The sequence below is a fragment of the Chiroxiphia lanceolata genome, chromosome 5, assembly GCF_009829145.1.
Source record: "Chiroxiphia lanceolata isolate bChiLan1 chromosome 5, bChiLan1.pri, whole genome shotgun sequence".
Lineage (NCBI taxonomy): Eukaryota > Metazoa > Chordata > Aves > Passeriformes > Pipridae > Chiroxiphia > Chiroxiphia lanceolata.
The window spans coordinates 12568309-12596264 of NC_045641.1; the positions used below are offsets into that span (position 1 = coordinate 12568309).

A 27956-nucleotide genomic window follows, 5' to 3' on the forward strand; every position below is an offset into this window, starting at 1 on the left:
TTGATTTTTCAGTCTATATTCTTATTTACTGAGCCTTCTTATCAGTTATATGAAGAAATGTCATGGCTCTGAATGCAATTTTACCAGAACCAAATAGGGATCACTGGTTTTCCTTTTACTTGTCCGGTAGTTATTGAGAGAAAGAATACTCCCGGAGTCAGCTCTGACTTTGGGATAGTGGCCCAAGCTTTAAAAGCTCAGTAAAATGATTCCAACTCTTGCTCTCTGCCTGTGCTGTGCACTCTGGTACACACAATAGCAACGAGCCCAGTACAACCACATGGCACAACTGGCCACAAGCTGGAAGGGGATGCACACACCTACAGTGGGAGTACACCCCATCCATGCAGTCACCCTCAGGGTGACCTCCCTGACAGCTGAAGTGTGTCAGAGGTGTTTCTGAATGTCTCATGTACCTATTCAAGCTATGAAAAAAGTTACAAAATTCCTGAAAAACTGCTGATACTACAATGCTGAAGGCAATTTAAATTTACTCTGGGAATGTTGACTACTCACTGGAACAATAAAGAATTAAACCACAAGATGAAATATCACCTTCAGCTCTTGAAAAAGGTATCTGATCTGGAAAAAAAAATTGTTTACAGGTAAGCAAATAGGAAATGAAATACGGACGAGGGAATACAGAATACTAAGAGACCTTGAGACAAAAAGTAACTTAGATAATCTTATGGTGTACCTATATGACTCCTCAAGAGTGAAACTTCATTGTTGTCAGATTTGATTCCAAGTGCAAAAAAGATGCTAAGTACCCTTAGCTATCAGAGAAAGTGAATTGAGGCAGGAAAGAAAGGCGTCAGAGATAAGAGATGCTTCAGAGAAAGAAAGGCTTACAGAAACAGGAAAACAGATCTGCAGAGTCTCTCTCTCACTTCCAGCTCAGCAGTATTACTGAGTAGACATTTTAAAAAAAGCATAAAGTAGATCAGAGACACAAATATTCCCTTCAAAAACTTTTCCTCTCCATGCTCCCTGCCTGCTATACATAAGAAGGTAAATAAACATGTTTGTTTTCAGACTAAACAGCCATTAGTCATAATTCCCAAAGAGAAGTTTACTTGTAAGTGCCAAGCACAGCTGGGACTGTATTAACACAGTTGGACAACAAGGAAAACTGTGTTCCGGAGAGATCAATGGCCAAGAGAGGCTGGACCATGAGTTTTTATCCTGAGAAATGAAGGAAACCAAGCAGCCACCTAACAACAAACTTCTAATACCTTTGATGCAGCTTCTCCTCTCTGACACAGCCAATGCACACACACATTTCAGAAAACATTGCTATATTCTTTGTTTAAAACCAGCAGGCATACAGATCTTCATTTTACATCAATGTTGCTATTAGATCACCTGCTGCTTACAACTCTATTCTGGACATTAATTTTCACTGTCTTTCACAGGTACATAGCCCATCCCTTCTTTACAAACACTTATTCACACCCAGTATCTGTTTTTCTTCATAGTCCATTTCTCATTTCCATGCTACATTCACTCACACATTCCCTACATCTATTCTGCTAGTCCTGTTCATTCTGTGCTACTTCAACATCAAAGGCCCTGTAATATCATGAATATTTCTGGAATTTCTCTCCCAGTAAACAAATCCACACATAACCAAGGCACATCCTTCTCATTCCACACCCACAACACACATAAGATCCTATGCTACCATCAAGCATGGAACAGATTCCAAATAAGGAACAATTAAAAAATCTGTAGCTCTTCAGTTTAGAAAGTTGACAAATTGAAGGGGGAAGGGGGTTGTACAAAAGAGATCTATCAAATCATCCTGCAGCAGTGAAAATGAGGAGAGGATCAGATGTTCGTTTGTTGTCTCATCCAATACAAGAACTACAGGGCACTAAATGAAGCTGTAGGAGTCAGGTTAAAAAAAAGCAAGAAGGTGGTAGTTCTTATGTAGAGTTCTTATGTATTAATCTGTGGAACTCATTGCCCGGGGTGTTGCAATGTCAGAAGTTTGCTGGGGAGGACACAGGAGAAGTTCAAAAGAAGAGGGGTCAGCTGAGGATTCCCAGATACAGGGGACTGTATTTGGCTCACGAAATCCCCACATCACAAATGGCTGAGGCTGCACTTGTGATCTCTGTTAGATAACACTCCTCATGGAGCTCTGGTTGGACTGTACAGCTGGGTTTGATCCCAGGCAATACATAAGACGGAAGTTTCTTATTACAGTGAAAGAACATTTTTCATAGTATGACTGACCCAAAAAGTGCATTTTTAATCTGCAAAATAGGATATTCAGTTCACATATAAATATTAATGCAGTAAATGTGCAAGGATAATTGAAATAATACCTAAACTGCATTTTATATAGAACGGAATTCTACTTTTGACTAGAGGTAGAAAATAGAGAGTGGGGACATATCCCCTAAACATATAAATCCCTTTAATTTTTTTGAAAAGTGATACAAAATAAGTGAAAAATATTAATGAGGACAAACAGGTAAAAAGTATGGTATTTTTGAAGAGCTCATTTCTGGACTGCTTGGAAATTGCAAGAAACTCCGTATTTAATAATTATTTCAGGAAACTTCATGTTTCTCAGTTATCTCATAGCAAATAATTTTTTCCAGATGCTCTCCATGTTTCTTTATTTCTCCCACTTCCAATTTGCTTCATTCTCATTTCTTTCTCTCTTAGAGCAAACACTTGGCTCTAAACTCCCCCCCCAATCCAGAAAGAACTGCCAGAAAAATCTGCTCCATGCAGTGTGTACAGTGGTCCTGCTCTCCTTGCAGAAAAATAGTTTTAACTGGTAAGATGCTGACATTACTTATTTGTATCTATATACACACCAACTACACTATAGCTGGATTGATGATGGGTAAAAATAGCAAGCACCTCACAAAATAAAAATCTGAATTCACCTGCCTAGGTACATATTCTTACAAATGCAATAGTATGTTTGTAATTTTACCATAAAATATTCGGATAATTGAAATATATACAGTATTAAGCTTATTCTTGACTTTTTTTACTTACGTAAAAATGTCAAGATTTCATTCCTTTCAGGGAAAATTTATTATTCTTCTAGTAGAAGAATATACATGAACTTCTCCTCCTTTAAGTACCTGAAGAAAAAATCTTGAATACACTGTCCTACCGATGTTAAAAATAGCATTGGGTCTATTTATTACATTGTTTCCATAAAATCCCAGCCAACAGGTCTCTGAGACACTTGAAATGTTTGTATTAAAGGTGTCCTAGACTAGAACTGTTCATGTTAATATGCCTACCCAAACATTAATCACGCAATGTAGCAAATTTTAAACAGCATTTCAAAGGACACCATATCATGTTCTAAATTTAAAACTATCTACAAATTCTTGCACCAGGGTAAATTTATTCATCACTGAAATGTTGCTGTTACTAGGAAAAGTTTGTGGCAATTTGTTCAAAAACAGCCATCAAGAAATGTGTCCACGTAGGATGGAAATGAGATTGAATTATATTCTATGTTATTGTCTTTCTAGATCCTAGATCAGCTATGATAAAATTAGTAGCATTTGACCATCATTACCTACCATTCTATCTTCAACTGATTCTCATACTCTCTTGCTTTAATAGCATCGTATTCACTTTGGCAACTAAGAAGTTGTTGCCTTATTTGGGAAGCTTCACTGGAAGATTCTTCAGGGACTTGTTCAGGTTTTTCCAGTTCATGCCGTTGTTCCAGTTCTACACTAAGACGTTTGGCTTCCTGCAACAGCTGGGTTTCAGATTCCTGTAAACTGCATTAAATAGACAAATTTAGAACTAGGCAATAAGAATCATAAGCTTTGTATTCAGATCTCCTAGTTCAGCCTGTGTTGGACAGCAGGTTGGACCTCCTGAGGTCTGTTCAAACCTGGAGCATCCTATGATGCCATGAGAGCAGTGGAATCTGGTCAGAGGGGGTTTTTCTGCATACCTGGAGTTGGAGTGAGATTCATCTCATCTAATTTTAACCAGATAGAAGACCTTCAGTTAGTTTAATTTATTTGTCTGGCATTTCCTGGACACAAAGGAAGAACCAGGGAATCCATTTTATCCTAAGAAGTGCCAAAGGCTACATCTAATTCAGTGTGGGGACCTATAATAGCGAAGTATTCACCAGGACAAGGCCCAGTCTGGGCTATATGACAACTTTAAGTTCCTAATAAACACCAAGACACCTACCCAGTGATGAGGTGCATCTTGCTACTGCTGCAGTGCTACCAGGATCTGAAGTAACCCATTTAATGATACACAAGCTGAAAATACATTTGTGGACATCTATTGAAGCTCATTATAAGGCCTGTAGACATGAACAGTTATCTGATCTGACTCATATCACCAAAGTCTAGCATCACAGAAACAACAAACTGTAATATTCTATCAGTGTCAGGAGACTGGTATTCATATATCCTTAGGAACCTGTGATAGCTGAATAACATCTTAAAGGCTGTTAGTAAAATACACTGATTATTGTGGGAAAGTCTTAGAGGGAACAACAATATGAAAATTCATATACAATGCACCACACATTAACCTATGCTTTATGCTATAGACATAGTTGTGTACGCCTTCTCAATATTACTACAGTGTGACTTTTTATATAATGGTATACTTAAATTAGTCACAAATTATGTAGAGGAATAAAGAACTCTATCACTTAACTTTTACTAATTAAAAATACATTGCAATTTAATATATTTTGAAAAAACAAGGGAATTTAAAATTTCCCATATTAAGAAACTCTATACATAAATTTTGGATCAAATTTGACTTTTATGGCTTAGGTACAAAACCAAAATTACGTATCATACTGAAGAATAGAGTTGAGATGGTAACTACAAAAACACAAAATATACAAGTGTCTATATTGCACAAACATAGCTGAAATAATATGGCAGAAGAAGTTTTGGTTTGTGTAACATTTCTCCTTAGATAACCACTTCCTTTTTCTAAACTAGAAAATAAGAAAACCACAGACTTCAACAGAAAACAGAGTGTATCTTTATCACGAACAAATAACTTCACGTGTGATGTATTTACACACACATATGAAGGGAAAAATAAATTGACTTACTGTCACTGGATTCTACATAATATTTAGATCTTCTTTAAGTCCAACAGAATGCTTGCAGTTGTAGGAGAAAATATAATTCGTTGTAGTAATACACATTCATTTCAAACATAATTCTTATGTAATGCATACAATTCACACACAGTTACATAAACACAGAAGTGATTCTATAAAACCAAAATTCTTAGTATTGATTTTTTTTAAGATAATAAAAAAAGAAAAGGGAACAAGAAGTGAGTGTTGAATCTAGCTCTTGCTCCCTACAGATGCCAACAGCATTTTTCGTGTGCTGATTTATATTTAATTGAAGACAATGAAGAAATAGCTGGACATCTACATGATGTACACATCTAGAATCATGAGTGCAAAAGTAGGTTTGCACAGTCTGATGTGGCAGATTTTGAATTTTTGAATTGATTAGTATTTTAGCAGAGGCTGAAGAAAATAACATTCCCAATCTGCCAATAAATTTTCATTATTACCTGAGTATCTTATAGCTTGGGTTATCAGAATATTTATATTAGGTTCCTAAAGTGAGATAATAAAGATTTACAACTGGGACACATAACTGAGTGACTAAATGGGTTTTCAGTTGCCAAATATGAACTCAGGTACTTCAGCTTTAGATGCAGCCTTACTGCAAAGGGAGTGGGTGAGACAGCACCACGATGGGATGACAGCCTGTTCCCAGGAAACATAAATTCAAAAGCATATAACACCTTGAAGAAATGTATCAAAGATTCTATCTGCTAGCTAACATCTCTCAACTTTTCAGAACGCCAAATTGTGCAAAACTGAAAGCAAGAAAGAAAAGACTATTTACCACTGAACAAATACTAACCATACACTACCACAGCAACAGCCTTGGAGACTACCTGCATACAGACTTGTTGTATTCATCCTGTTACATAAATTTGTGTTGTATATCAGAGAGATCAGCTGCAATAGTTTGGCACAGCTGTCACAGGGAACCACGCTGCTTGAGACTTTTCTAGGCTACTAAAGGGAAGAAGAACACACACAGCCTGAAGACCTCATCCTCCGTCATTTGTTTTAACATGACATTGTAACAGCAGTGACAGGTGGGCATTAATTAGGAAAGAGATTGAATTCAACTGTATTAGGTGAAAAAATAAGCTCTTGATCCGCAGAACTGTACTGCACATGTAAGGGTGAAGAACTAAAAATTCACGAGTGGTATTGATTCTGTGAATGGTTCATTGCAGGAAAAGAGTATACTGATGTTAACATATGGACAAGTGAATCCCACTTCAGATGTCTGAAAAGTCCTTAAATTGTACTGGAGATCCTGATCCATTTTTGCTAACCGATTTCACTTTCAAAAGAAAGCGGTAGGAGGAATTGATCTGTGGGAACTAATGGTTTTTCACACATTGGTGTTTTGCTTTGACACACAACTACATCTCAGAAAAGAGTGTGACATGATTCTCTCCAATACACTTTCTTACAGAACTATGGCAGTTTCATACTCCTCTGAGAATGATGGAAAGAATGAGAGATGTAATCTCCCATCTAACATTTTCATGCTTTTTGTGCATGCTGTTAAGGGTAGTCTTAAGCGTGACAGAAAAGACAGCTGAGTCCTATTTACACTCAGGCCATATTCCACTTGCTACACACACAAAGGGATTGTCTTTACATAAATGAATGTTCTGTATAAAAGAATACTATATAAATACATAAAATATGTAGTAATATGCTGATATTTTTCCAATCAAAGACTGTTTTCAAACTAACACTGGCTAAAAGTCAATCAAGTTCAATCAAGTTTATCAGCTACTGGATTTCTACTTCAGCTCAGTGAACACCATTGTGGTAGAAACCTTCTCAACCAACTGATCCAAACCCCTCATAAATGTTTAGTTCTGAGTGTTAAGAAAAGTCTTCTTGCATTTTCTAAAAAGACAAACTGTTTTAGGAATGCTGTTTTTCATTTTGCTTCCCAGAAAGATTTGCTATACAGTAATCTGAAATAAAGTCAGATGACTTCTCACAGAGTCAGACCTATATTCTAACTCCTCATTTTATTAAGATGAAACTAGAAGACTCAGTAACCTCAAGAAAAACTGCTATTTCAGGATTTTGGGAACCCTTTTTCAAATTATTTTACATTACTTAGCGCTTGTCACTATTCAGATTACCAGGAGGCACAGCAAATCCCAGCCGAACCCAAATAATCAGATATGACAAACTAGAAATTGGATTCCTTAAATTAGGCATTAGCTTTAATGACAGAATTGCTCTAAAGGTTTTGATGTGTGCTGCCAGTGAAACTGGGATGAAATATTGTTAATATAGTGGATATTATGGTATGTAGTACAGAAATGTAACAGAAGTATCATGACACTGATTTAACTTATAATCACACACGTGCTGTAAGTAATATCAAAATTATTATTCATAAATACTAATGTAGTATTGCAATATTTGCAATAGGACTGCTCTGTTCTGTGACACACTGTTCACCTGATAGAACTGCAGTATTGTGTCCCACTTTGTCCCTCCCTCTCTCCTTCCACTCCCACATGCCCTGCTCAAGCCTGGCATCAGGCTCTCTTCTTCATGGTCTCTTCTCTCTCCTCCAGCAAGTACTGGTGCAGGGCAGGCCCACAACTACTACATCTAATTTCCAAATTCCATTTATAGTGTGAAGCTTAAGGTTCTAATCTAAATTTGCAGCCCTGTCTAATGTGACTGTCAATATTCTCAGAATGTAAAATTCATGCCTACTTAAAAGTGACAAAGTCTCATTTTCTTTCTTAGAAACGAACCTTTACTTTCTTCAGTTGCTCTCTATGATGTCAGCTCAGCAGGTTGGTCTTTTCATATGTTACAATTCTGGCTACATGATATTCAAATATGTATTTATTTTAAACTTGTATATTGTCTGTTGCAGTCTGTGTGTCTCTCCATCCCCAATATTATTACGTTTATATTAGAAACAAAGATGTTGTTCAAACAATTATTTAGCTATCCCTAACAACCTTGAAGGTTCCTATTAAATAATACTGGTTTACAAACATGTGTTGTTCTTGCTTCCTTTATGAACTATCGCCATAAGAAAGCCTTAAATGATAATTAAGCTTCAGCAAGAGCAGAAAATTACTTTAAATATGTAATGCTTTGGCTACTAAAAGTTTAAAAATAGAATATTATACCTTATCACAGTCTTATGCAGCAGGGTATACTGTTCCTTCAGCTCAGCTGCTTTGGTGTCTGTGATTTTTCCAGCAGAAAATAGCTATGGAAGGGAAACAGACTGTTATGAAATCTCTTAAGCAGCAATATTTTCATTCTGCTGCAACTTTTTATAACTGTAATTGGCAGCCTTTCAGTTTAGACAGTCTTTGGTAACAAAAATTTAAATACACAACCAAATGAAATACGCAGAGAAAAGAAATGCTTATTTACACAATTCAAAGTATAAATATAAGAATACAAAAAATGTATGTTACAACTGCTGTTCTGCCTGCACCACCATTTCTTCTCCGATTTTCTGTCTGTATTAATATTCCATGATAATTCTGTCTTGAATTTGAACTCAAGATCTAAGTCACCTATTTTCCACATTGCTTAACTGGTCCAGTTTTGGTATAAAGCTACTGGCCTGCACAGGCTAAACTGAGGCTCAAAGTGTCCCTACAGGCAGTAGGGTTGCAAAAAAGAGGAACTGTGCTCAAGGTGGATCACCCCCATGCAACAGAACACATTGCCTTATATGCCTGTGCCCGTCTTCAGCAAATACCAAGATCAAACACATATTTCAAATACCTCCAGGGATGGTGATTCAACCACTTCCTTGATCAGACTTTTCCAAAGCTTGACCATCCTTTCAATGAAGAATGTTTTCCTAACATCCAGTCTAAGCCACTCCTGGTGCAACTTGAGGCCATTTCCTTTTGCCCTGTCACTTGTTACCTGGGAGAAGACACTGACCTCCATATAGTTATGGAGAACAGTAAGTTCTCCCCTGAGCCTCTTCTCCAGGCTAAACACCACCAGCTCCCTCAGCTGCTCCTCATGAGACTTGTGCTCCAGACCCTTCATCAGCTCCATTGTCCTTCTCTGAACATACTCCAGCACTTCAGTGTCCTTCTGGTAGTGACGGGCCCCAAAACTGAACACAGGATTCAAGCTGCAGCCTCACCAGTGCTGAGTAGAGGGAGAACAATCACTTCCCTAGTCCTGATGGCAACACTATTCCTGTGTGATATTTCTTTAGAAAACCTTTCTTCCCCTCCTTTGATCACAAGTAAGGAGAACTAGGTTAAATCCAATTAAAAAATGTAAGGTGATCCAACTCTATAAAAGTCCATGGCTAGCCTTGTGGGGCAGCAAGTTAAAACCACAAATTCTATGGGGACCTGCCAAGAAATGTGATTATGCAGATCTCCTGAAATTAAAAATGAAATTACTACAGGAAAATCCCAGAAGCCATAATTCAACCTTTAGAATATTTAGAAAAAAACGTCTAAAACCAGTCCTATGGTCAAGCAGTAGAATACAAATTAATATGCCAAAGGAAGTATATATTTTCTTGCTAAATGTTTATGTATTTTCGGAGACTTGTTCCAAAATATTTCATGGTAGCAAAGACAATCTTTGCTCCCTGAGACCCTGAGAAAAGGAAAGAAGGTCTGCCTTTCCTTTGTTTGCATGAGATTAAAGATAAGCAGCTCTCAGATATTTATTTTGGCATTCTCTGTGATCCAAAGACACTGTTCACTTGAGTTCACAATACTGACTAGCTCTTCTGTGAGAAAGAAAACATTTCTATCTCTCAACCTATTTATTTCTTAGCCTCATATGTAGATATAGGTGTCCTATTTAGGTGGTACCTCACTAATGTCCTCTCTCCACACTGCTCTGATCTGTACCTGTGACTTACAGTTTTTCTTACTGCTTAGGTTCTCACTGAAGATCTATGCCATGTTTGACAACGTTTCTACAGGAATAATCTTACTTGTCCTGGAGGTTGTGTCTTCTTTAGGCCCATAATTTTTTACAGCTTTTACCCTTAATTCCTCAATTCAGTTCAGAGCTCTATACCAATAAGGTTGGTCCTATACAATGTGATTTGTAGCACTGAGGACTGCACAGGACAGACTGCATGAATGGCACACCAGCTTGTCAAAGGCAGCGAGACTTCTGTGAAAAGTTTCATCACCAAATAGTTCCCATCACCACAACTTTATTTGGAGAGACATCAGAGAGCCAGCACTGAGCTAGCCTGAACCCAGGATTTGTTACTAAAGCCCAGTATACTGCCTTCTCCATGATCCTTAGGAGGGCAGAAGGAAAAGAAGCAACTGTCTGAGGGGAAGAGATAGTCAGTTTGTGGAAGAAGGAAGAAAAAATATGAACCTACTGTAGAAAAACCGTATTAGTTGTGATGAGAAAACCAGACAAGAGATGATGGCCCTAATATATAGATATATACTTTTTTCAGGGCTGCCCTTTTCACATTAATGATAAAACAGCCAACAGTATTTATACACTCATAGTTCATTTTATTGCTTGGAAGCTCTCACATTACCAAGTTAAGTAAAATGTTGTTCTCCTCAGCGTAGCTAATCGTGTTGCTACACTAAAAAGCAAAAAACTAGTGAAAAGATGGAGTAGTAAGGAAAAACAGGGCTTGTGAATGGCAACTGAGGATGTCTTTTTTTCAGTTCTATGTTAACCATAATGGCCTGGAAAGAACTGAGATCATTTTGTTATACTGGTGATCTCAGATCAGGTCTGGAATATAGTCAGATAATTATTCCTAACTTGTTGAGTCTTCCAGTCCCTTTCCATCTCAGTTGTACTTAACTGTATTTTGCTTTTCTCAGCTTTGCTTTCTCATTATGCAATGAACTGGGACCCCATACATTTTTAAACACACTCCATGTTGATAGATCATCTGGATAAACTAAACTAAATTTTCCTTATCTAAGAAGTTGGAAAGTTGGATGAAGATTTGGCTGTCAATGGATGGTTCCCTGGCAACTTTCTGCTTTCCTTCTCCCCATATTCCCATAAATATAATTACATTGAAAATATGCAAATATGTATCTTATTAGTGGGTTTACTTACACCTTTTCCTTTTTATTTAATATTTCTGTTATGTTTATTTTACCCCATTAAATTACCCTTTCTTTTACTTTACCCTCATCTTTAACTGATTAACATGAGTGTAACTTTCTAACTTTGCTACATTTTTTCATGTTCCTTCACTATTTGAAGTCTGGCTTTTCTACCAGAAAAACAAAACATTAGAAAACAAACACAAACCAAACCCAAACCCAAATTCCAAAGCAAATTTGTTTCCTCCAATCCATGAAAAATCCCATGAAGTAAAGTGCTGGATAATCCTGTCCTATGATAGAAAATGTGGAGGAAAATTTTTCTGAAAATGTGAAAGGGAAGGGCATATCCTTCATATTTTTCTAGCTCTACATGAATTTTCTGGCTCTGGGCAGGAATCCTGAATATAAGGATCCATGAGAAAAACAGAAACTGTTTATGCTCAAATAGTTGTTCTATGCACCCAAATAACTTCTCTCTATCCCCACACTAGTAATAAGTTCATGATTGCTTGCTACCAACAGCTCCCCATCAGAGCTCTGAACAAAATATCCTGAAGAAAATTCCAAGAAAAAATGAGCACTATATGGGGTTACACACTATCTGAGGGTCCTCTTGAATATCCTTTGAGCTTGACTTCAGGATGTAAGACCACAGTAGTTTCTCCAAGTCTGGATATAGAGATATGTGATACATGAGATGTCGGTAAGAAAGAGAAGATATCCGAATACAAATGGGAATTAAAACCACAGAAGGGAGAAGGTCAACCTGATAAAGGAGGTACTCTTCCATGTGAGCAAAACCAGCGACATTTGGTCCTAAATATATCAATGCCTCCTCACTTCCACATTACGGGCATTGGACATTCTCCACTTTAACATATTCAGTCCTTCCTGACAGTCAACTCAAAGTAATACACCAAGGAACTTATCTGAAATTTCAAACAAGGTTTTATGTAACTCAAATGTGATATAAATAAGAACTCTAGGAACATTTCCTGTTTTGAATTTCAAGGCTTTTAAAAATTCTTTTGGGACTCTACAGAAATGAATAAAACTCAGCCAAATTTTAAACTTAAATAGATGAGGCAATCTGAATGTTGGTCACTCACACTCTTTTGATAAAAAACATCCCAAATAAGCATGGAAGATAAATATAGTTGCCACCAAGAAATTACTGATTAACATCAATTGCTCATAATCATTATGAAAGTGAAACACTTGAGGCTTCCTAGAAAAGACTTAATTTCAACAGTGCCTAGGATCTCTGCGTTTTGGAGAAATGATGTAGCTAACATGTGTTTCTAATTTTGCAGATACTGCAAAACAACTAAAATGTATTCTAAGCTCAAATGGAATAGTAACACTTTCCACTTCATTCTAAGCTGTGGATTTTGTAACTATAACAAGACATTGTGACTACATTTAATGTTATTTTAATACATAGAATATCCAGCATTTTATATTAATTTGCTTATTTCCAATATCTGAAACGTCTCATTAAACAACTCTTTTGCCTCATAATAGGAGACAAGAGAAAAATATCAAGGGATTAGTTTGTATACACTCAGGATTTCAGTATAGTATTAGCCACTTGTCATATGGCTCTTCTGACCAGTCTGCTATGTCGGGTTTGGAATGTTCTTTCTGTGTTGTTTATTTGAAGAGCTTTTCTTACCTCCTTTGTATAATATTTAAAAGTTTAAGCATTCAGGAAAGAAAAAGGATAAGTGTCCTCTTTGAACAGAGAGTTCTGCATCCTCTGTCAAAATCCTCATTTAGTCCAGACTGTTTGACACTTACCACACAGCTCAGGTGTTCCTTATTCCAGGGAGAGGGCAGCACTGTCTTCTCAGCCATTGTTTCTACATTGCAGGGGCACAACAGGTACAAGCAGGTTGAACCCACGCTATGACTCGTGCATTTCTGTCCATATGGCTGGCTGCCAGTCTCCACAGAACCACAGAGCTGGGGATATCTGCTGGTGTTTGACTTTCCTCCAAATATACCTCCAAATTATCTAGGCAAAATTGTGGACCCATGATAATGCACTAGGGGAAAAAAAGATTCCTCCTCAAGTTCAGTCCATGGCTCAGAGGAAGTTTGTAACTATGACTTCTCACTACTACTGAAGATCATGTCCTGGCTACTTCAAGATGGAGCATACAAAAATGAAGGAAAACCAATTAAAAGTCTATACAGTTTGTGTTTGTAACCTTCCTGGCAATCTTAAAAAAACACAAGAAAACTGCTCCAAAAACTCCCAGTCCTGATGCCAGAGAATTTAACAGTCCTAAGGACTTCAATTTCATCTGATTCCCTAAACAATACACAGGACAGTTTTTACCATCTTCACTGCTTTCCTACAGGGCTTAAAGCATGCACTTCATTTTCCAGAATGCTATGTTTACATAATTGTTATTACAACATAAAGTAAAGAATAAATTCTGTGTAATACATGAGAGGAATTAAGTTAGAAAATTTAAGGTAGGAAGGAACTTCCGGATGCCATTTAGTCCCAATTCCTGCTCAAAGCAGGGACAGCTTCAAAGTTAGACCAGGTCACCTCAGGGCCCTGCCCCGTCAAATTTTAAAAAAGCTGTGACTCAATAAGGATGCAGTGGTTGAATATATATTGCACTAGTTATAAGATACTCTCTGTATTCAGCTGATGTACCAACAGCTTTCTAATTTTTACCCAAAAGAGGATATTGACTTGTCCTGAAGTATACTGAGTCTAAACATTGGCTACCTTACTTTGTCTCGCATATTATTCCCAAACCATGCAGTTAAAGATTGAAATACATTGCCTTTAGACTTCAGAAAGCTTAAGGAAGGCAAAAATAAGTGTCAGAATAGAGATTAATAATTAAGTCAGTGTATTTAAGATTCTAATTATCTTAATAATAAAATTTAACTTGTTAAATTATTTCAGACTGCTTTCCAGCATTTATAAGAACTAAGAAACATTCTCGGTGAGGCTCTTAGTTGCCTCTGACTATAGTGAGAGCCAAAGATGACTACTGAGCTCAGTCCAAACACCAGATGTTTAGATGACCTAAACTCTGATTTTAATGTAAAGTGTTGCATCACAATTTATATATGGCCAGAAAATATCATCTTTACACTTTTTATTCAGTCGTGCATTTTTCAATATGCATCAACTATTAATACAGAGTTATGGAAGACTAACACTTCCAAAATTATCTATAATTTCTCTACTAAACAATATTTCAGGCTTCAGGACATATTTCTAAGTATCTTAAAACAAGAAGATAAAAATCATTAATTTAAGACTGTAAATATTTAGTTACACAATAAATTATAGTTATCAGAATGCAATTCTGCATTCCATTTGTAGATTGGGAAACAGTGAAAGTACACACAGGAATAGCTATGCTGCAGATATTTAGGGAATTACATGCCTTGCTTAAGTCACTATTCTAGAGAAAGGTTATGATGGTAGAAAGTAAAGAAAAATGCAGCAAGGTTTTAAAATTAATGCTGTAGTTAGGGTTAAAAAATAAGGTGGAATCCCTCTCATCTGTAACTACATACATCTATTACAAGAAGTAGACTTAGGATAAGCATGAGAAGTTCATAGAAGAAGCTTATTTATTGGCTTTTCAAAAAGAAAAAGATTTGTTACTGAGTTTTCTCAACATTTATTTAGGTAATAAACAATACTTGAAGCCATGAGGCTATTGATTGCACAAATACAGTCAGGCATTTATCTCCTGATGTTTGTGACAAGCAAAATTATAACAAAGTAACAAGTACATTTGTATAAGATGACACTTATATGTATGCTTGTTTTCCCTCAAAAGTGCTATTTTTACAGGAAAACAAAATCACCTTTCTAAGCCATTTCTATTTGGAAGTTAAAATAATTTAAATAATTTGATAAAGTGATTTTTTTTTTATTTTAATAAATGCTTCACAAATGATTTTGCCCTCTTTCCTATTCCAAGAAAACCATAAATGTGATGAATAGGAAGATTGAGGGCACTTTTTAAATATAGCATATCTTTATTTCACAAAGTGAGGGCATAGGGTTTATGGTTCCTTGAACTTTGCTGTCTAAAGAAAAGTGACTTGCCTGCATTGATTCTACATATAACAAGCCAGGAACACAGAAAAATCATAAACCAAATAAATGAGCATGAGAAATTATTAATATCTACTCATTTTATTCTGACATATTTATATCAATATACCATTGAAAGGCTCATAGTCTACTACAAAGTATTTCAAATGAAAAAAAGCTATTTGCAATGCTACATAAACAGGACAAAATTGAGCATGGGGGTAAAGACATGCATGAAAATCATAAATACACCTACTTATGGTAGATACAGCACTGTATTGCCTTACATAGAATGTCTACAATTTTTCTTTCTTATTTACAGATGGATGAGCCAGGCTTCCCTTAATGAAAAATAAACTGCTAAAAAGTCTTCTAAAACTAACAAATAATGACTAGGAAAGATAACATCACAAATTCTTTCCCAGGACAAAGTTCATAACAGTAGTTTTGTCCCCCAGTTCATGGGAAAGAGCAACCCCTACATGAAAAATATAAAAATCAGGATAAAAATAATGTATCTGGTGGCCAATTGCGTCTCATATGGCTCAGAAAGAGAGGGCATAGGAGACTGGAATTTTGGTAAAGGACAGCTTTCCTGCTGTCACCTCTCTGACTGTGAATCTCAAAAGTAAGATCTACTCTTACACTTGCTGGTCTTATTGGAGCAGGTGTGCAGGAATCAAAAAGGAATTTTCCTGAAAAGACATATCAGGGAGATATGTATCTGGTATGTCATCACTCTTGAAGTGCATTCTAGTTTATTCTCCCTATATACTGAGCCAAATACAGTGTCTTCTATGGCTACAGATAAAGGAAATATTTAGCAGTAAATCGTAGATTTTGGGCAGGCAGATCTTCAGATGTCATGAAAGAAGCAGAAATAATAAGAATTTAGTTTCATGGACCTGTTTTTTCACAAATATGGTTCTCACCTTAACAGAAGAAGTGATATTCTTTGACCACATGAATTTTATAACATGTATTACTTTTACAATTGCTTATATAAATATTTAACCTACTACTTACATGCTCTATGTCAGTGCTGCCTTTCTGCCTATTGCCAGAATTTATAAATAAAGCAATGACCAATTTCAACAGGTATGAAAGTCACATGGCTACTAGTTCTGTGTAATCTGTATCTGAATATTAACAACTAAAATCAAAATGGAATCAGACTGCCTTTCTTTTTGTGTTCTGATGTGTTCTCATGGACACATGACAAGTTGCATGGGTAGTCCCACAATCCAGTGGACAACATAAGGACTGCTTGCATGAAGAATGACTACTGAATTTAAAAAACTGCAATTGAATTAATCAGAGAGAATTCTAAATCAGAATTTGTTTCTAATATGGAATTTTGGCATATATCCCACATTGTGGGAAAACCTGAAAATTAATCTAATTATTTTTCATCCTCTTTCTCAGCCAAAATGTATCACAGAATCACTGAAGTTTACAAAAAAATCAAAAATATTATGCAGCGGTTGAATCTTAACACATCCCACTCTGCCACCAAAATGGTTTATATGAATGAACTCAGATGTGCTTCAGGTTTGTTCATATCAATCATTTGAACTGCTTAGAGAAACCTGGATGCTTTGCAGCAATTCTTCTGCAGGCGTTGACTACCAGCACAAAGCCAGAAATCAAACAGATGGCAAGTTGTTGTGTTTTAAATTGCCATAGTCACTAGTTAAATTAACATCTGCCTACAGTCACAACCTTGCTGTTTTCTATTTGACCTGCATTCCATTATCTGCCAGAAAAAGTCCGTACTCTAAAAAAACATGGGAAAGGGTTCATGCTGGTTTTGATAAACTTTGAATAAACACTCGTCAGACAAGTCTGATGAAACAAAATACATCAGTTTAACTTTGTCATCACCGGGTAGTTCTGGAATAGAATTAAAATCTTCAGTAGAATTTAAAAACATCATGAGCTTTCAGTTTAGGAAGATATGTCTGTAAGATTAAGATATCTCTTCAGTCCACAGGGGGAAAAATAGATTCCTAAAAAGAAGGCTAAAAGAGATGAAAAACTACAAGAAAATTACCTTTAAGCAAAAAACCAAAGGCCTTAGTAGAAAAGTCTCACAGTCATCAGCTGTTATTGTTAGATCCTTTCACAGTTGAAAAAGATTGGCTTTTGGGTTTTGTGACTGTTTAACTGATTTAAAGTTTTAAGTTTTATGCAGAACAGTCTAGGGATCTAGAGATGCCCCATCTGGGAAGAAACTTTGCTTATAAACAACCTGCAGTTCTCAATTTTGATCTGGTCAATATTTCTGCCATTAATGCAGTTAAGCTGCATCAGCATCTCACACTTTAAGATTGTTCAATGTCCTTTCTAAGGGTAAAGACTTCTGAAAAAATCAGATTTGAAGATTTGCTTCATTTATCCCAAGGAAGATAAGAGACTTGAAACATGAAAAAGGCTGTGGCATACTACTTTGAGTTCCTGAAGGAAGAAGAGAGATGTGACAAATTGTTGAGAATGCACATTCCCTGACAGAACAGCAAGAAAGATCAACCCTCAATTACAAGACTTCTCCAGGTGAGAGAGCCATACAGATACCTGATGGAGAAATGGATCTTTTGGACTCCAAACAGACTGCTGACAGCCTAGCAGCAGAACATCAGACTAATAATGAAATCCAAAGCATAGCAGAGCAACTCAAGTTACTGAAGCCTCACATAAAGGAGGAAGCAAATATCCCAGAAGGAAGGTATGTATGGGGCCAAGGAATGGATGTATCGGGATAAAGATGTTTGAAAAGCTCAGATACCTCACCTTACTATCTGAACTTTCTTTTTTATAACATTCACTATTACTAGAAATTTCTGCCCTTCTAGATGTTACAAAATTTTAATGATATTTCTGGCTTTCAATGCAGCACAGCAGTCACAAATTACAACAATATTCAATATGCATTTAAAAATTTCAAGGCAACTCATACAATGTGGTCTACCAAGGATAATTATTAATTTTACAGATGCAGAACAGTTTGTCCAGTTCAAAGCCACAAAGCAGAGAGCAGAGTTCATTGTAAAGTGAACAAACAACAGTGTGGGGGAGAAGGGGCTTCCCAAATAACAAGGATTTAGGAATTCTATTCTATTTCTAAAGCCCCTCAAAAGAGGCTGGTATAGCTTTCCTCCATTCGACAGTAGCAGCCATATGGGAGAACAAAGGTCTGTAAATACCTGGTTTTACACTGATACAATAAAAAATTAGCATCCTATTAATTAAATGAATAATTTAAAAAATTTGCTTACAAATTAAAATCATACATGTTACAAACATTTCAGTTTTGAGACATTTTTAACAAAACCAAAGTGATGTCCATATCTTAAACCTGAGTGCGGGGTCTTTCACCTCATTGCTGGGAAACTATCGAGATCTGAAAGGGAGAGAGACACAGTTTAGCTACACAACTAAAAGCACCATGGCAGGTTTCAGGATGTTCATTTAGAAGATGGGAAAGGTAGATTCAAAACCATCTCCCAAGAATGTGCTATGCAGAGATTTGAAAGAAGTGTTGCAGCAGGTGGAATGAGTAGGTTTTTTTACCAAGCCTCACTCCTGTAATATCAATATAATCATGTAGTGTGTATAAAAGCCAGTAACATTACAGACATCATGAACTTGTGGATTATAGGTGTGACTAATGTCTGTTTAATATTTAATCTGTATTATGAGCAATTTCAAATAGGGTTTAAGGAACTAAATGGTTCAGATTTGACTAATTAAACAAGAACTGGTGTAAATACCTTTACTCATGCAAGTTATTTTTCTTTCGACCAAGTTGTGAATGCATAAAGACACATCCATGCCTTGCTTTGAGGCACAAGGAAAATGACATAGATCATTAAAACTGCATAGGCATCACATGAGAACAGCAAACGTGGCTGTAAAATAAAAATAAGGGAGTACATGGCAGCTGTCACCTGGAGAAGAACTACTTTGTTTGGTGTGATTAGTCATGCGAAGCACATGATGAACTCTGAAAGCTGATACGAGGCACAATAAAAAGAAGATCAATACCCCAAACTGACGAGAGTTCCTTCCCTAGCTCTCTGCCTCCCTTTAGATTTAGAATTTGGGACATTATTCAGAACACCAGGATTTGCTTTGGGTTTCCAACAGCTATGATCCCATGCATCAAAGGGGGAACTGTCTTAAGTTCACTTCCCTTCACTTAGAAAGGTTCAATAAGAAGTACTCAGAATCAGATAACAGTGATTTTTAGCAATGATGTGCCATATAAATTATGAATATTCCAGACAACTATTTTAAGGTGGGTTAGGCAAAGTAGGAAGAAGAAAGTGCTGCTCATCCTCCTGAGTTTGTGACTCCATCCTGAAAAATGTTTGGAATCAAACCTATATGTGTTGTTTCAACATTTGTTTGGTTTTACATAATTTTCATGAATACATCTATTAAGTTATAAGAAAAGTTTTAGGAAGAAGGGGACTGAGTGTCAGTGAAGCTATTGCTGTGATAAACCTCTAATGGGAAAGAGGCTGGTTTTTACTCTTTCCACCTGCTATGTTAAAATTATAGTCTGGGTTAGAGAACAAGCTTTAGACACTCAAATGTTAAGAAACAGATGTTAGAAGACTGTTATAGATGGCCAGATGATTATTTTTCCCAAAAAAGAAAACCCATGTACAGGAAGGAATGAAATTAAACTACAATGAGTGACCAGCACACATGCATTTCATCATTTTGCTTACATACACTAGCTCTGAGTCAGGAATACTGACTGAAATGTGCTACTCTTGCAAGCACTACCTACTCTGCTCTGCTATTAATCACCCGTGATGCAAGCACTCCCACCCATTTCTGAGAACAGTGTAGGCAGTCTGATAACTCACAGGCTTCAAGCTGCCCTTATAAAGTTGTTCCACTTTTGCATACTTCCTCATACTGTTCGATTCTCAGTGAAGATGAAGCTCCTCGTTTTCACAGTCTTGCTGAAGACAACTCTCCTTGCTTTCACAAACGTCTCTGCAGTTGTTTTAGAAGATGAAGAGAATGCTAAAGAAGCAAAAGTTACAGAGACTTGTCCTATAAAGCTCAAAACTAATCGGAAATGTGATGAAGGAGAGGATTGTCCTTATCAGATAAATCTGCCTCCGATGACCATTCAGTTACCCAAAGAATTCAGACTGCTTGAGAAGACTCTCAAAGAAGTACAGAACCTTAAAGAAGCAGTAAACAAGCTGAAGAAATGCTGCCAAGATTGCAAGCTGCAGGCAGATGACAACCAAGAAAGAGACAGTAGTAATGAATTCCTGCTACCTAATGCAGAAACTCCAGCAGCAAACAGTGAAATACAAGATAACAGAGTAAAGGAACTGCAAAGCAAAGTTAACAGAATGGCAACCAGCTTAAAAAATGCAAAGAATCAGATTCAGACACTGCAGGGTCGTTTAGAGAGGTTGAGCCTCATAAATATGAACAATGTAGAACATTATGTTGACAGCAAGGTTGCAAATTTAACGTTTGCTGTGAACAACCTGGATAACAAATGTTCTTCTAAGTGTCCAGCAATGCAACCAAGACCTGGTATGTAACCTGTTAATTCTTACTGCCTGTATAAGCTTTCTGTGCCTTTTACTAATATTAGGTAAACAGTTTAAAATATATTTTAACCAAATAGCTGTGCCATTAACTTCACAAGTATCTGCTCTTTTAGTGTTTATTTATACTCCTGTAAAACATTTCAGCAGCCACTAGAGGGTTACTGAGAGCTGCAGGTGTTCAGTCTCTCCTAGAATTGGACTTCATTAAGGATCTAAAACATTAACTTTTTAAGGATGATTTTTTGCAATTCAATTGGTAAATGTGAAAAATCAACATTATTTTACACCATAATACCCTTCATTAAAGACATTAAACATCAGTGAACTACATATGTTTTCCTCTTGAATTAGAAGGGGTAAAATGAATCCATTAAAATGTTTAGTTTTTAACAGATGGATAGTAAAATAATTTTTTTATCATCACAGCAAACATGTGAAAGGCCCAGCTAAAAAACTTATTAACAGTATTTCTTGACTGTGTAACATATATACTATCATTTTAATACTAAATCCTTTGCATTAATTTAATATATAAGCAACATAAAACAGAAAGAGTTGTTATCACTGACAAACACTTTTTTCTTTTAGTTTTTAATTGTCCTAACTAAATCGTGAAATAGAACCAATAATTTCTTTCTGATGTTGGCTGTTACTAAGGCAAGATCAAGGGTTTTTGTAAAGTCAAAAAGTTTTTACATCTATGTAAAAATCTTTGAAAACAGGAAATGTTCAGTACTTTGTCAGTGTATTCTACCACTTAGATATCAAAGATATGAAGATAGGGCTCTCGAGAGACAAAACAGAGACAGATCAGGCTGCATTACACTATTTAAGCCTCTGTTGCTTACCATTCAAGTTTAAAATAAAACTGTTCTTCTGTCTACCCATATTGAAAATAGAAGGATCTCCAGGTGGTTCAGAAAATAAGTAATAATAAAGGCAATGCTTTTACTATATAAGCAATCAGCTTAAATCAGATAAAAATCAGTGTTAAAATCAATTTATTTTAATTCAAATATAAAACATTTACAAAAAGAATGAGTGATTTTTTTTGTTATATTGATAATGGGCAATGAATCACATTCAAGTACAGTACTTCATAACAGACTAAATTAATTTTAGATGTTCCTTACACATATTGAAATGTTGAGTAGTGTTCACAGCAGATGATCATTTAGATATTTCTTATATTTTACAGCAACATGCTAAAAGCTCTCGTAGCAGCAATATATTCATTATGAAAACTAGCAAGGACAACAGCTACAACTTTTTCCTATGTAGGATCTATTCCTGCATCCACTGAAATAAACAGTAAAACTTTATTTAAATAGGAATTGAATTGGATTATATAAGAATTTTGCCTGAAAAGTATATTCTCTGTCAGTATCTGGTCTGAAACTCAGTCCACCAAAGATCTGACACAAAATTCAATGAAATAAATTAGAAAGTATTGTGGATTTAGATTTTACTGTTAAGCCTTTAATTCCTATACTTTCTGGTTTCATAAATTTCCAGTTTGTGGGCAAACAAGAAGTCCTGGGTCTTATTCTCTGCTGCAGCCTGAGAACACTTCTCCCTTTCAAGAAGTAGATTAATTGTTTAAATATTCCAGGAAAAATTACAATCCAAGCCCGCAAATGAACATGCCCATAAATTCAGATCTACAATAGGAATAAACATTATGGTTTTGACTCTTTTGACTCTGAGAGGTCTCTGTATTACTTAAGAACACGGAATTCTAATATCATGCTGTTGAATAGAATCACATTACTGGATGACACTGTAGATCAAAAATGGACTTTCAGTCTGAAGGAAAAACCTGGGGGTATTTTTCTTCTGAATAAAACACATCACCCACTGGTGGGAAAAAGCTGTGTTAATAGTAGATGCCAACATTCTTCCTTTCTGTAAAGCCAGCAATGCCACATACACAGGAAAGCACTATCGCTTTTCCAGCTTCATCTTTCTAGGAATCACATGATTACTACAATAGATGTGACAATTTTATTACTTTTTTCCTGCTTCCTAAAGTACAGTCAACATTAACACATGAAACATTCCTAAGGATGTTATGTTCTCTATCAGATTATGTTAACTGAACAACAGCCAGAATAACATCATTGCCATGTGTACAAAGGGCTTTCTCTGACACACTGCCAGATAATTACAGACAGGGTGTGATTGTATACATTTAAACATAAAAAGCAGCAAGTGTGTAACCACAAAGCATTAGAAATATGGACAGGAGGTAGTAGGATAAAGAGTAGAGAAAAGGAGGAAAGAGAAAGCAAACTATCAAAATGCCCGTAATATTTGGCAAGTTGATACAAAAAGTCATTTAAATGGGTTTTTTTGGACAGCTATCTGATGATCCTAGGTGGCAGCTATTATAGAAGGAAAAAATCTGTTTCTCCTTAGAACTGAAATTGCTGCAATACTATTTCCAATGTAAAAGTCTCTTCATTCCAAGTTCTACATGCCACATCAGTCTGGGTAAAAATTTTATTTCTTTTTAAAATTGAAATTATGTTCATTCTAACACTGTCTCTTCTTCCACCAGTTATACAAATAATGCAGAGAGACTGTGCTGACCATTACACAGCAGGCAAAAGGAGTAACGGAATCTACAGAATTAGTCCTGACCCCAGAAATGAGAGCTTTGAAGTTTACTGTGACATGCAAACAAATGGAGGCGGTTGGACAGTGCTGCAGCGGCGTCAGGATGGCAGCACTAACTTCAACAGAACCTGGAATGACTACAAAAATGGCTTCGGAAACCTCAGCAGGGAGTTTTGGCTGGGGAATGACAGAATTCACCTCCTGACAAAGAGCCAAGAAATGCAACTGCGAATTGATCTTGAAGACTTCAATGGAATCAGAGAGTACGCGAAATACGAACACTTCTACGTGGCCAACGAGTACCTGAAGTACCGCCTAAGCGTTCACGGCTACAGCGGCACAGCAGGAGATGCCCTTCACTACAGCAAACATTACAACCACGACCAAAAGTTCTTTACAACTCCAGACAAGGACAACGACAGGTATCCTTCAGGAAACTGCGGCGCCTACTACAGCTCTGGCTGGTGGTTTGACGCGTGCTTGTCAGCCAACCTCAATGGCAAGTACTACCACAAGAAATACAAAGGTGTTCGCAACGGCATCTTCTGGGGTACGTGGCACGGTATTTCTGATGATATTCCCACTGGATATAGGCAAGCCTTTAAATCAGTAAAAATCATGATCAGACCCAAAAGTTTTGTCCAATGATTTTTGTGCAGTTACATTTCTCTTAACTAGTTTGCATTGGATTGCACTCAACATCGTACTTACTCAGTATTATACTCAGAATTCAAGTATTCAGTTATGTTTGGCATAAAATTGTTCTAGACAAAGCAACATACTTCCACATAATTTTTTAGAGACAGTTTGACCCATATAATGTATTAAAATCAGCATGAAAGTATCTGAATAGTTATTGCTAAAACTTAACACCAGATAAGTCTTGGTATCATTATGTAAATATTCTAAACATTGCTTTTGGTGCTTTTACTGACTGTGATATACCACATTCTATGATTTAAAACTTTTCAGTGGTCTTCCACAAATTGTGTCTGAATGAATGCCTACATTTTAACCTAAACACAATTCATAGGTATAATTAATGACATATAAATTTGTCAACACTTAGAATGAAAACCAGTGTCTCTGGAGCAGCCTTTCTCTATCATCTATCCTTTAAAACTTCAAAGGTATACCATGGCAATATCAATATAAATTAGGAAAAGTACTACAAATTATTATTTTTAAAGGATTAGAAAAATAGAGGGCCACATAGTTTGCCCAAAGACATGAAAAGAGACCTTGGAGAAAATGAACATGATTCCTCAAATCTCATCCTCTTTATCAAAGCTTTTTCAAAGAAGTTGGTGGGAGAATTGAATAAAAGCAGTGGAAATAATCATAGAATCACAGAATGGTTTAATTTGGAAAAGACCTTTAAGATCATCAAGTTCAACTGTTAATACAGAACTGCCAAGTCCACCACTAAACCCTGTCCCCAAGTGCCACACCTACACATGTAGTGAGCATATAATGAACGACAACATTCTTGCTCTTTTTGGTTCCTCCATTAAAGCTCAAGGTCCTACTTGTTGCTCATGTGAGAAAGGAGCTATTGTGTAGCTTACTGTACATTTATACAGGCAGATAGACAGGTAAGAGAAAGACACATCAAGAAGAATCCATATCTTTGCATTAATGCCTCTAAATACATACTAAGTTTACAGAGCCATTTTGCTTTCTCCTGAACCTTTTAGGTAAGCCAAATGTTACAAGATGCTCTTGTAGAGACTCAAGCTCTCATCCTAATACTTCTCAATTTAAGTATCATTAGACCCTAAAATATTATAAATTTTTTGAAATATATGAAAAGACTGTTCTCCCCATTTCTAGAGTACCCCTTTCATAGCCACAGAAACATAAAAACCCACTGGCAATTCTAAGGAAAAAAGAGAATATACAAGGTAAGACTTTTTTTCTAAAATGTAACAAATGAAAAAATCAAATTGTCAAATACTTCAGGAATTGTCATTTAGAGATACTGTTATTAAAGCTCATATTGTAGATAATGAGCACAAATTTGACTGTGTATCTGGGCCATGTCTCTACAAATATAGTGACCAACATTCTGAGTGGAGATGTAATTTATCTTAGCAAGAGGCTATTCCACCATCTTGCTTAAACAAATCTTGAGATGCAGAAAAACTACACTTAAACGATTTCTTTACTAGTTAAAGTGTGGTCATTGCTGGTACAGACTTTTTGGTTAAAAGAGACATTAAAGGAATACAAGTATACACAGAATATAAGTATACATCTGACCTAATACTTCACAAATATAACCTTTACTGTTTTTTTTAAGATTATAACAAAAATATTATGGTTATAATTTATGCAAGTGAAGAACACTGGCAATTACTAAATTGTAAAATATTAATATATGTTTTAAAGAAGTAAATACTTTGAAGAATAATTCAAGTGTAATTTGGTTTTTTATATTTCAATTTTTAAGAGCAATGAAAAAGCTTAATTGCAAGATGTATAATCTTTCCTTGAGAATGTGTTTTGAATCTATAGAATATTTATTTTGGGATAAAAAAAGAATTGTTTAAACAAAACAAAAAAAAGCAAATGGTTAAAAGGGCAAATATCTAATTGCATATGATTATATTTAATAATTTTGCATTAAATGCACAATTTGCTCCTAGTCATTATATGGTAACTAGCTAAGTATGACTTCCAGTATCTACAAGCTTCTACTTGGAAATGCCTTTTTCCTGTTAAGTAGTTGAAAATTATTCTTTTTTAATCTTGTTTGAAGAAAACTTCATAAAACATAGGATTTTTAACAGAATAAGCAAATGTGACTAATATCACCTGCAAAAGCCTTGTCTGATGCATTTTAAAAAAAAAAGGAAAAACGAAGGGTAATGCTGTTGCACAAATTTGAATATTACCTGCCTGGAACTGTTGTAGCTGAACTTCTGTCAATGTGTACTGGTTTTACAAAGTGTTGTTGAAAACATTATTTTTGTTCTTCCTCAGTGTAATAAAATTATGTCACACTGTTAAAGCTGTACTACTGTCATAGATGTACACGGGCACTATACAAAAAACTTGTCATAAATAGTTTTATTGATTTTCTGTAAAAATTGAAGCAATAAGAAAACACACATAACCAACACAGATGACTATGTGATGTGCCAGGAGAGTAATTGCTAATAATGATAGCTCCTTAGAGATCTGTTTTATGACACTTCAGCTGCCAGATAATACCAAAGGCTGAAATTTCAGACATTTTTTTGAAACTACTCACATGTTGGAAGAGAAAAAAGTAATTGCCCAATCAAGGGTTTACACAACCTCTATCTTTAATATGAAAGAGAAGAAGCAAACTAATCTGTTTTGACCTTTCAGGTCAAATGCAAGCAACATCAAAGCATGTGAATACAAATATTACCCCAAATTAAAGCACACAATTTTTTATACAAGCAAAAAGCACTTGGTCTCTGACTAAGGTTTAATAATTCAAACTGTGTATTTCACTTTATGGAAAACAGGTAACACTGATAATCTTTATGAAAACACTTGTGCTTTTAATCTTGCTAATATCTAAACTGTGAATTTTAGAGAAGAAGATTACTAACAGTGGGTTTGCTAGCAAAATTCCTATGGGTTGTTTCCAAAAAATAAAGACATAAACCCATCTGTTCAATGTGATCAGCCAAGCAGACTGTCATGTCTTGGCTTTCTATGCATTGCTTAAACAAAACCAAAGAAAAAACCAGAAAAAAAATAAACCAGAGAAGAAATGAAGATTTGAAAGCAGTGATGTTTTTTCCTTCCCTTTTTAATGCAAATACCTGTTTCCCTAATGGTGTTTTATTGGGAAAGACTGCAAACTCAGGGCTGAGAACAGGTAGCTTGATAAATTGGTGGAAAACAAACTTGCTTTTATTGATTATTTGGAAAATGAATTAAGATGGTCCTCAATCCATACCTAGACCTTGTTTATAAATTAAACCAAAACCAAACAAAAGAAACAAACGCCAAATTTACTTAGCTTCTATGACTTACATGTCATAGAAAAATCAAAACAGGAAGGATTGACTTTGAGTTTTCATAGAGGAAAAAAGATGAGAAAATAATTAAATACTGGCCTACAAAGAAAGAGGACTTAAAAATATTTAAAAAAAAATTATTCTGTGTTCCTTTTTGTTTAGGAAATAAGAGGAAATGGTACATATGGGCCTGAAGACATTCACCTAAGTTTCAAAGAAAAATGGCTGAGCAATACCATCCACAGGCCCTACTAAAGACAAACATTTCATTTACTAAAGCAATCTCTTTCATTCATAGCTTTAATTAAACTTCTATAGAGTTACAATTCTTCTGACAGAAGTTAATTTGGTAACCAGAAACAGAAAACAATGTTTTAAGATGATGTGTCAAGTCCAAGCCTCACACGTCATGAGAACAGTGTATGAATCAATATTATTTTTCAAGTCTTTGTTCATCAGATTTTTCTGATCTCAGTAAAAGAAGAA

General features: G+C 35.7%; 2 protein-coding genes across 2 annotated transcripts in view; one reads left to right on the top strand and one right to left on the bottom strand.

Moving 5' to 3' along the window:
* CCDC146 (coiled-coil domain containing 146) overlaps nt 1–27956 on the bottom strand; it is a 67874-nt gene that overhangs the window by 28706 nt on the left and 11212 nt on the right. Inside the window, exons 3-4 of the mRNA XM_032689626.1 lie at nt 8266–8348; nt 3564–3770 (exon numbers count right to left, since the gene is read on the bottom strand). Coding sequence (XP_032545517.1) covers nt 3564–3770; nt 8266–8348 — 290 coding nt within the window. The remainder of the gene's footprint in view (nt 1–3563; nt 3771–8265; nt 8349–27956) is intronic.
* Nucleotides 20149–26482, top strand: FGL2 (fibrinogen like 2). Its single transcript, XM_032689624.1, has 2 exons — nt 20149–20833; nt 23411–26482. Exons 1-2 carry the CDS (start codon nt 20212–20214, stop codon nt 24115–24117), a joined length of 1329 nt encoding a protein of 442 aa, XP_032545515.1. The 5' UTR covers nt 20149–20211; the 3' UTR covers nt 24118–26482.